The 10,931-nt window shown below is 46.3% G+C and overlaps 1 protein-coding gene across 1 annotated transcript in view; it reads right to left on the minus strand.

The window, feature by feature from the left end:
* Window positions 1-10,474, minus strand: part of Blnk (B cell linker) — a 65,302-nt gene extending 54,828 nt beyond the window's left edge. The window contains exon 1 of the mRNA XM_021152187.1: window positions 9,950-10,474. Coding sequence (XP_021007846.1) covers window positions 9,950-9,996 — 47 coding nt within the window. The 5' untranslated portion in view covers window positions 9,997-10,474. The remainder of the gene's footprint in view (window positions 1-9,949) is intronic.
* Between the last annotated feature and the right edge of the window lie 457 nt (window positions 10,475-10,931).

Here is a 10,931-nt window from a genome sequence, read left to right on the forward strand (position 1 = left end):
ACCCAAGCACAACCAATCCGGGTGTGAGACATGCCTCTCCTAGGCCTATATAAGCAGCACCAGTTCTGGGCTTGGGGTCTCTTCACCTCTGCAATCAAGCTCTCCCAATAAACGTGTGCAGAAGGATCCTGTTGCAGCTTCGTTCTTGCTGGCGAGGCGGGCGCGCACAAGACTTACTGAGCTGTCTCTCTGGCCCATACAAGCTTTTGATTGTAGCAAAACACACACAATGCAGATTTCACCATTTCTATGGCAATGTTTAGAAAACTCACAAGGTCATACAACCACTGCCACCATCCAGGTGCACAGAACAGTCAGTAACAGTTTTAAAGCATATCATTTTCTTCAACTTACTTTTGGGGTATTAAATGAATAGCTTGTGTGTGTGTGTGTGTGTGTGTGTGTATGTTTGTGTGACTGTATGAGGCTGTATGTGATTGTACAAGACTGTGTGTGAGTGTGTGATGTAGGATCAGATGCAGGGCCTAGCACTTTCTAGGCAAGGCTGTTCCACAGTCCTCATCCCCCGCAGTGCTGTCATCATTTTAAGATATGACAACATTCACCCTAAAATATAGCACTAGGCATACAGGCCCAACGATCTGTGGTTGGCATGGCAACTGAGAGATCCTTGAATGTGGATATGCTGTTGAGCCAGAAATTCTCCCATTACTTAATACAATTAATATATGATTAAACTAAAACCTTTACAAATCACATGTATGTAGAATGTGGCTTTCTAAGAACTTAGCATTCCACTTTCCATTTTCTTTTCTGTATTTCAGTTGTTTTGTTTAGCTTTGTTGAGACAAGACCTCATAAAACCCAAGCTGGCCTGGAATTGACTATGTAGGTCATGATGACCTTGAACTCTGTCTGCCTCGTTGCCTCAGCCTGTCTAGTGTTGGCCTTACAGGTGTGTGTCGCCATGTTTGGCTTTCCATTTATTCTTTGAAAATAGATTTATCAGAAGTTGAGAGATGACTCTATGGTAAAGAGCAATGGCTACTCTTCTACAGGATGCAGGTTCAATTCCACTACCCCCATGGATGCTCATAGTGATCTGTAGTTCTAGTTCCATTGGATCTGATACCCTCTCTTGCTTCCTTGGGCACTAGGCATGCAAATGATACACAGGTATACATGGAGGCAAAACACATGAACAAAATTACAATTTTTAAAGAAAGTATATTCTCCTGTAAGTGCTTGACTCTAGCACATAAAAATAAATTATTTGTTGTCTCCTTCTTTGTGTGTGTCTATGTGTATTATGTGTGTGTATACATATATATATGTGTGTGTGTGTGTGTACATATGTGCAATTTTTTGTACCTAAAAACAAACTTTATTCTTCTTGCTACATATTTTTACACCTGAACCAAGTATAGGTTTTGTTTTATTGTTGTTTTCAGTAGTAGAGATTGGGTCAAGGGTCAAGGGCCAAGGGTCAAGGGTCATTCATGCTAGGTAAGTACTCTATCACTAAGCTATATCTCCAGTTCCTCCTTTCATTTTTTATTTTGAAACAGGGTCTTTCTAAGTTGCCCAGGTTGGCCTTGAACCTGCGACTTCTTCTGCCTTGACCTTTTGAGTACAGAGGACTACAGCTCTCAGATAGTTTAAAGCAGTAGTCCTCAATCTTCCTAATGCTGCAACCTTTTAATACAGTTTTTCACTCTGTGATGACCCTCAACCATTGTTGCTACTTCATAACTGTAATTTTGCTACTGCTATAGATCATAATGTAAATATCTGTGTTTTCCCAATGGTCTAGGCAACCCTGTGAAAGGGTCATTCAACCCCTCCCACCTCCAAAAGGGATCACAACCCACAGGTTGAGAACTACTGGCTTAAAGTATGTGTGGGGCCATAGGAAGACATTCATTCTATGTCTAAGCCTAGATCCCTCAATTTCTGTTCTAACACCCATAGGCATAGCCTCCTACTGGGAACTCTGTTCCCTTGGGGATGTCTTCACCACTGACCTCCTTATCCACAGCAGTGTTCTGCTCATTCAACTCACAAACCTTGTTGACCAAATAATCTCTGAGCCGGAGGCAGGGGCATAGCATCTGCTTCTGGGTCCACGCTAGCTCTCAGAGCAATGGTTCCTGGCTGGTGCTGGTGTGGGAACAGCGAGGGTCCATAACTACTACACTTAGTGATGTGATTGTGAAGCAGAGCCTCAAAATACTGTGGACAGCTCTAAGGACATAATTTGTGCATCAAGGAAGTTGAAGCCAATGCTTATTTGTAGGAAAAGGATATTCTCACAATTGGTTTTTTATTCATTGTTACAGTGCCCCTGTTATACACTGTGTATTTTATTAGTACGTAGTATTACTTCTATCTTCCAGATGAATGAGCCAAGGTTAAATGGATTTAGTGCCCCTTTCAAAGACTGTGAGCTAATTAGTGCAGAGCAGGCAGCCAGACCTGGGTCTGCCTGATTCCAACCAACAGGAACTCTCTTTCCATCATAGCAAAGACACTTTCCCAGGGTGCCTCCTAAATTATACTGCACTGGTGATGCATGCCCAGCCTGCAGGTAAGGCCAGCTATGCTCTTTGTAATTATAACTTACCCACAGACAATGGGAAGCACTGCCGGCTCAGCCACTGTAAAACACATCAGTGTATGATACCTCTCAAGCTGAGTCAGTGGGATTCAAGTTTAGGCTTGAAAATTTGCGATGACTAGAACTATACCCACATCTAGCCCCCTGGAGGTTTCTGACAAGTAAGCAGTCTCCTTTTAATTTATTTTCAATTTTTATTATTTTATGTGTGTGTTGCCTGCATATCCATCTATATGTCTGTGCACTATGTATGTGCCTTGTGCCTGAGGAGATGGTAAGCCTCCAATGTGGGAGATGGGAATCAAACCCCAGTCCTTCACAACCACAAGAGCTCTTAACCACTGAGCTGACTCTCCAGTCCATCCTTTTTAGCTTCTTAAACTAGTTGACTAGGGTACGTATAGAGCACTGTCTAAGCTAGAACACTCTGTTAGCCAGTACATCGCTCAGGGAGAGGGGAGGGGAGAAAGGATGTTGTACTTCCCCAAGTCTTCATCCAAGGCAGCACGGAAGTGTAAGTGTTAGAGGTGGGTTTATTGGCACTGACCTGTACGCATGGCTTTGTCTTTCTGGTCTCAGCTCTCCTACTTGAGATATGAAGGGACTTGGGAGATGTCTCTCATGTCCAAAAAAGTGGGCCTCAGTGCTTCTTTGTAGACACCACATATTTACATAGGCAAGCAGGCATACTACAACGTAGACACTTTGATCAGCATTGGCTGCATATTTCCAGGGTCCAGTGTAAAATGACAAGACCTCTCATTGAAGTTACTAAGGCCAATGCCAACAGAAGGTTAAACTACATGTGGGTCTTTCAGTGTGTGTGGCCATGCACCCAAGGAAGATCAGTAGCCTGGCTGCCTGTATCCTGCTTTCTTTGTATGAGGGAGAGAAGTCCGAAGAAGGTCTGGGGACCCCAGAGACCCCATTTCTTGGAGGCAGAGATGCTCCTGCATTACTGAGGTCCCTTCAGCAGGCAAGTGACCAACAGAGAAGTGTAGCCCAGCAAGAAGACACCCAGTGTTCTTACCCTGGCTTCTTTGCTTTAGAAATGGGCATTGATGAGCACATGGCATTTTAAAGGCCTACTCCATTGTCATGGAGAGTTGTGAGAACACCAGAATGAAGTCTAAGGCTGCAAGCATAGCTGCCAGTGTACTGTTTCAGAGAGGAGGTAAAGACAAGCCAACAGCATGGGTCAGGTGAATGGGACAGGGGCCCGGAGAGGATGCCTCAGGAAGCAAACACTTCTCAGCTGTGGAATAAGATTTGGGACAGTAGAGAGAAAGACAAACACACTCCAGTTATCATGGTTTACATGACAAAGGACCCATAGGCTCATGTGTTTGATGATGTCTTGGAAGGCTGTGGAACTTTGGGGACCATGGCTTAGCCAACAGAAGCAGGTATCTAGGGGCAGACCTTGAAGGTAATATCTATTCTTGGTTCTATCCCAAACTCGTTGCTTCCTGATCTTCCGAGACGTATCCAAGCCATGCTGCAGGTGCCCAGTGTTGTTGACCAAGCCATGCCCTCCCCACGATGATTGAGTTGTGAACAAAACTAAGGTAATCTCACTGAAGTTGTTCTGTCGGGTACTCTTGTCATAATGATGAGAGAAGTGGCTAATATACTGGTGGACGGAGACCAGAAGACAGAAAATGTACCACTAATAAAGAGGCTCAATACACTGTCTAGAAGCATTCCCCAAAAGAAGGTTTCTTAGTAGCTGCACATCCCTGAGACCCAGCATCAGCAAGCACAGAGGCTGCTGCTTCACATGGAGTTGGGGAGCGTAGAGGGCATGTGAGACTTAGAAGACAGCCCCAGTGTCACCTACTAGGTATTCCCACTCTCTTGGAGGGACCCTTGAGAGGAGGGATGGAATTTCGCCCCCTCTCAGGCTACAGCTCTGGAGTGATGGATATCATTTCCTTCCCTACCCTCCCAACCCTCCACACCAAATGTGTACTGGTCCCTAGAATTCCGAGTTCCTAGGGACCTAGGAAATTCAGCGAGGCTGTAAGATGAGAAGAGTAATTCCATCCCTGAGTCTTTAAGCATCATTATCCAACCTGGCAAGCCAAGAGAAGCAAGGCTACCCCTGAAGGAGCCAAGTGCCACTTGCCCACAAACAAGGGAAATTAAAACATGATGTCCCGACGCAGCACGTGTGAATCTTGAGCATTAAACTAAGCAAAGTAAGTCGAGCACAGAAAGACAAACAGGGCATGATTCCAGGTATCTGAGGTTCCCAGAGGAGACATAAAGTAGACTGTGGTTTCCGAGTGGGAGGGCAGTGAGAACCTACTGCTCAGCAAGCAGAGTTCCCGTTTTGCAAACCAAAGAGTCCTGGGGATGGATGGTGATGGCAGCTGCACAAGGTGATGAAAGCACCCAATGCTACTGTACTGTACACTCGAAAGGGGTTAAGATGGTGACTTTTATGCTGCATGCATTTTGTCAGAATGAAAAAGAGGAAATACAGGAACACAAAGAGGAGCCACTGAGATATAATTATCAGCCCAGAGTTACAGGTGTCTGAGAGAGGCACCTGTGACATTCCAGTGGAGCAGGCTTAAAGGCTCCATTGAGGCTCTGTTTACAGAGGGCAGGAGCCTTGAAGCTTCTCAGAGGTAGGATCTAGGATCAGCCACCAACCTTGAACACCCCACTTAAGGCAAGGTAGACCTGGATCCTTCACATAAAATCAGAGAAACCATTTCCAGAGACCTTGATAAGATCAAAGCAAGGAGTCATTTTACAGGGGGAGGGGAGATATGGAATGGATTTATAATAGTGCCAGATAAAACTCTGACAGAAATAAAAAGTTGAACTCTCAAAATCTACTCCTCTAGCCTGATGGGTGCTCAGAAGGAGAGAGTCTTAGGGATGCCACACTGGCTGACGGAGGATCCTTGCAAAGCTGTGTCTCAAAAACACTGCTGGAGATTTGCATATGCGACTAAGAAGACTTTAAAGGATAGATAGCGAGTGTGTGGGTTCAGCCCCGAATCTTCTTAGTCTGTTCTTTTCATGCTTGAGACGTAACACCTCACTTCTCTGGGGACCCGAGGCTGGTAGCTGGCAACAGAGAGCAGACTTTTGGAGTCAGCCCCATCCTTCTTCTGAATACATCAGAAGTATTTCTCGAGGCTCAAGGGAGAACACAGTAGCTTAGAAAAAAATGTAAGATGTGTGTCAGAAATGCCCCCCCCCCCCATGCTTACAGGGTCACAGAGCTCAGGGCTACAGAGAGCCTTGGGAGTTGTTAGACTAAATCACCCCTTTGTGGAAGGATGTAGATCAGGCACTGTGGAAAACTCAGGATGCTATGGTGTGGAAGAAGAGAACACAGATAGAAGTGAAATAAAGACCGCAGGGTGTGGCAGGTGAGTAGGCAGAAGGGCAGTGCAAGGAGGATGAGTCAGAATTAGGGCTGCTCACGAAACCATTGTCAGAAACAGGGAGAGCCAGAGAGGAGGGAGGGAGGGAGGGGTGGAAGTGTGAAAGAAAGCTGGATTGGTTTCTAAAGAACTTAATGTGGAAAGTCAAGGAACTGAAAACCCCTAAATGGAAAATTCCAGGACATGAAGAGAGAGCAATATCCCAGAGTCTGTCAGAGAAAATCCCAAGGTAAGACCCTAGGCAGCAAGGCCTGGACATCTGTGACAGAGTCTTCTGTCCCCAGCAGTTTCACTGTTAACTTAGACGAGGCCTGAGAGACATGTGTGTCCTGTCCACAATTCATGCAAAGCTAAATGCTGCAGATGCCAGACTCAATAACAAACATGTCCTACACAGAAAGAATAAACGAGACCAACAGGAGATGAGCCAGGGGCCAGCATAAAGCCTTCTGTTATCCAGAACAGTTAATAAGAATGATCATGATGGCTACATTAATAACTAATTTTTTTTTAGACCCAGTAATTATGGTGCCAGGGTCATAATGCCAGTTGCTTCATTCGACAATTGATTTAATTCCTACAATAGCTCTATGGCATTGGTGTTATTATTATAACTTTTGTTGTCTTACAGGGGAAGAGACTGGGGATGAGGAAATTAAGTAAACTCGCCTAATGTCACAAAAAAAAAAAAAAAACCAAACACCTTACTTTGTCTGATCAAAACCAATACTATATCTTCTATCCAATAAGAGAAAGTTTGACGAAGCGTGGCTTGACCGGCCTTATGTCAAAGACATTCTCCACTGACGCCAACAAATGGGCATGCGTTCATGTGCCTTACAGAGGGAAATGCACAAGCACAGGTGGGGAAGCTGTTTAAAATGTAACATTTCATTTTCAAGTTAGTAACAGTAACGGGAAGAGCACCGAAGAGCACCGCTGCCAGAGCTCTGTAGATCCCCAAATGCTCACACAGCAATGTGTGCCACTTGTGTGAGCCTACGGACATTCGATGTTGAAGAATTGAGAACCTAGGTCTCAGGCGAGTTCGTGATGATGTCACTACCTTCTAAAACGCAAAGGGAAGTCCTGGCAAAGACCCAAGTCCAAAGTAATGAAAGTCTGGGAATTTATATTAACAAAGACATGTCCCCATATTCTCCTGGCCACCTCTACTGCCTCAGTTCTGGTACATGGAAGATGTGTTGGTGAGCACCTCCGGGGGGGGGGGCATGGGAGACTTCCGTCCTTCACACTGAGGATCCCCTACCCACACCCCCAATCCCGCCTGCCTTTGTTTCCTTGGTTCACTCTCTTCTCTTCCTCTTCATCCCCTCTGCTCCCAGTCTTTCTTCAGACCTGGATATGCAGCCCCTGGATCCCGGTCATCCCACCGCACCCCTTTCGTGAACAGAATACTCACTCCATGGCTTTGTTGTATCATTTGCTGTTTGCTTGGCTTTGCTTTGATCACATTCCTCTATAAGCCTTGATGAATTTGCAAGAATCCAAATATCCTTCTGCATTTACGTTGCAATCTGGAGCCAAGTAACTCTCTGGGCAACCTTCTAAACTGCTATTGGCCAGTCAGGGGAGGGCACGCAGTCTCCCTTTTCACTTCAGTGCCTGTAACTCTGGATGCTCAGGATCCTGAAGTCCCCAGCACCCCCAGCATCTGCGCCTTCAGCTTCCCCTATGCAATCGGTCCTGGTCACTTTCTAACAGCACAGCTGCTGCCCAACTCTCCCCTGCTGACTTCTCACCGTGTCCAGTATTTACAGAAAATATTTGAGGTGGTTTTTTTTTTTTTTTGAGTTGTTTTGTTTACAGTTGCATTTCTTTGCAAAGGTCCACGCTGACTGCACATTTCATAAAAAAAAAAAAAAAAAAAAAAAAAAAAAAAAAAAAACGGGCCAAGTCTGTGCAGACAACTTAGTAACCAGGTGCGGGGGTGGGGGGGGGAGATAGGGGGGTGGGGAAATGATGCTTTGCTCTCAGCGGATAGACGTAGCATGTGATTAACTGCAATATAATTGTGGCCTTCTCGCCTGTAATATAATTACATAATGCCCACCACCCACTCCATGGTTAGACGGAATTTTGTCTCACCGGGAGGGATCGTAAAGTGATTAAAATTCTATTGCTCTCTTTATTTCGATCCTCATCTAGGTTCCCTGGAGCACGTTCTGAGCGTTTGAGAGGCTTTAGGTTAGGGACCGATGGGACCTCTGCTCAGAGCAGCCTCGACAGGAGATCCTGTCAGTTCTCTGCCAGGTCTTCTGACTTCTCCCTGCTTGTCCCTTCTCAATGCTGTGCCTTTAACTCTAGATGCTTAGGAGACTTATATCCCCAGCACCCCCAGAATCTGCGCCTTCAGCTTCCCCTATGCAATCCGTCCTGGTCACTCTCTAACAGCACAGCCGCTACCCAACTCTGTATGGTTAGACCCCCCCCCCCCAAGTAGCTCTTTTCCAGCTGGCCCCATTAGACAGGACCAATTTCCCAGGGCCCTCTCACCCCATACGTTCCACTCTGTGGCCTCTGCTGGGCAGGACTTTTCTCACCAGCCCACATTTGAGACTGCACTCCCATCAGCCTGTACGTGTGAGGTTACAGCCCCCTCAGCATGTAACCCGTTTCCCTCAGTTCTCCATCTGTTTTCTCAGCTGCCTCTCAAAAGCTTAATTCTTGAAGCATCATCTTCATGAAGATGTCTCTGCTACTCCAATCCTCTTCTCCACTTTGTGGCCCCCTTATTATTTCTACTACGTCTGCTCTACCCCTCCCTTCCGTGAGATGCACAGCAAAAGACGTAGGGTGCCTGTGGGACCTTCTGACTTCCATGTTAAAGGCTCTGTGGCTCTCCTGGGTATCCTCTATAAAATGGCTGACCAGCTGATGCTGCCCACTGGTCTGGACCCCTTAGTACCTCTCAGTCTGCCTCTCACCAAACCCCTCAGAGTGAGAAGACCCAGGTGCCACCACCGTGAAAGACTGTCCTTCTACCAACTCCATGTCTTTTCTTGTCATTTGTCTCAGAATCTCCAGTGCTCCAGCCCCTAAGTATGACCTCATGAAAGTCCAAAGTTCCAGCCTGCACGTGGAATATAACGCACCCTTGAACATTTGAAAGTTCCAGCCTCTGAGAGTCATCAGCCCCACTTCAGAAGACAACGCTCTTCAAACTCAAAACCTGGGAAGTCATCTTTGCGTGGTCTCTTGACGTATGTATGCCTTAGGCCACTGCTGGCTTAGTCTTTCTTAGTATAGATTTCTTTAAGTTGCCAAAGCTGTTTTTAAAACGGTTATTGTTATTATCAGTGTGTGTGTGTGTGTGTGTGTGTGTGTGTGAAATGTGTGTGGCCATGATGTGTCAGGGCATGCATGTGCCAGGCTGGCAGTGACTGTGGAGTCCAAGGACAGCTTTGTGGAGTTGCTTCTCTTTCCGTTTTTTTATCTGGGTTGTGGGCATGGAACTTAGGTCATCAGACCTGCACATTCAGCACTTTATCCAGTGAGCCATCTGACTGGCCCTTAAGCACTTTCTAAAATAGATAGTCATGAGGGTACTGGAGAGACGTGTAGTTTCCCCCAATAAACTTAGGGTGAACACCCACAAAACAAACAAGAGACAGTAACCGACAGTGACCACAAATGCTCTTCACACCGTGGACGAGCCCCTCCTCAGACTCAGAAAGCTGGCTGTTGCTAGCATGTGGGCAATCAAATTTTCTATCTTCTTCCTTCCCAGAGCTTCACTCTTTGTCCCATCCCTGGCAAAAACCAGCTAAAGCAGGTTCCTTCACTCCTCCTACACGTTTCTTTAAAAAGCCGATCTACTTCCTTTTAGCCATTGCTAACCGATTGGCACTGGTCAAGTATCCCATGGTTTTGGTGCCTCTGAGTGCTGGAGGAGCCCTAGAGGGCAAAGAAGAAGAATAAGGATCCGAAGGGAAACTCTTACCTCAGCTTCTGGCTGGCAGGGACAGTTAACTTATTCAGCTTGTCCATTTTCTTGAGAGAGGATGTGTTGCTGTCCAGGGGGATGTCAGCAGCTCCTGGACTTCCTGGGGAGCAGCATGGTAAGGCTCTGGCCTCAAGAGTTCAAGCCACTGGAACTGACTTCTGCGAGCAACCCGCAGGCTGCTGGCAAACACCCCTGCACAGGGGAAGTAAAACTCGCTGGAGCGCATCGCCAAGTTTCATGTTTCTACGAGGTCATGTGATCCAGGGAGTCAGCCAGCCTGGCTGATTACTGTGCGTTGTGTAAACTTCGGTAGTGAAACCTTATTGGGCATGCAAATCCCTTCCAGTAGCTCTCTTTTATGATCAGGTGTGTTGCCAGGTTGGATAAGTTTCTGACTGAGCACTACTTCCTGTTTGTCCCAAACCTTAGGTAGTCCCTGTTTTCAGCAGATGGCCAGAGTCACCCTGCCACTTCTGAGGTACAAGGAAAAGCTGAATAATCAATTATATCTGGATGGCTCTTGGGGGCTTTCTGCTCATTTACATTAAGCCACGGATTAGCTTCTTCTTCTTAGAGAACTAAGACATGAAATGGACAGTTCTTGTCACTGAGGTCGCAGCAGTGGTCATTTAAAATGTGATGGGTAATTCTTTGTGCAAGGTCAAGGTCACTTAGGAGTGGGGAAAAGGCGACCCTATGCTGTGTGGAGTCAGGAGTTAGTTGCCTTGCCGAAAGCTTGCCATTTTCAAATAAAGTCAGGATACACTCAAAAGTCAGCTGAGAACAAGCCTAGTGATTTCCCAACACATGGCATCAGGCAGATGCCTCCTAACTCCCCTCCATGTCTTCCCCTCTCATCACACCCAGTGCAATATGTCAGGTGTAGGGGTATCCCAAGCACAGTGAAATCCCACACCTGCCTCTGACCCCATCTAGACAGTTCTGCTACACTCCTCGAGACATGAGCCCCCCCCCCCCC

This window comes from Mus caroli, chromosome 19 (genome assembly GCF_900094665.2).
Source record: "Mus caroli chromosome 19, CAROLI_EIJ_v1.1, whole genome shotgun sequence".
In the NCBI taxonomy this organism is placed as follows: Eukaryota; Metazoa; Chordata; class Mammalia; order Rodentia; family Muridae; genus Mus; species Mus caroli.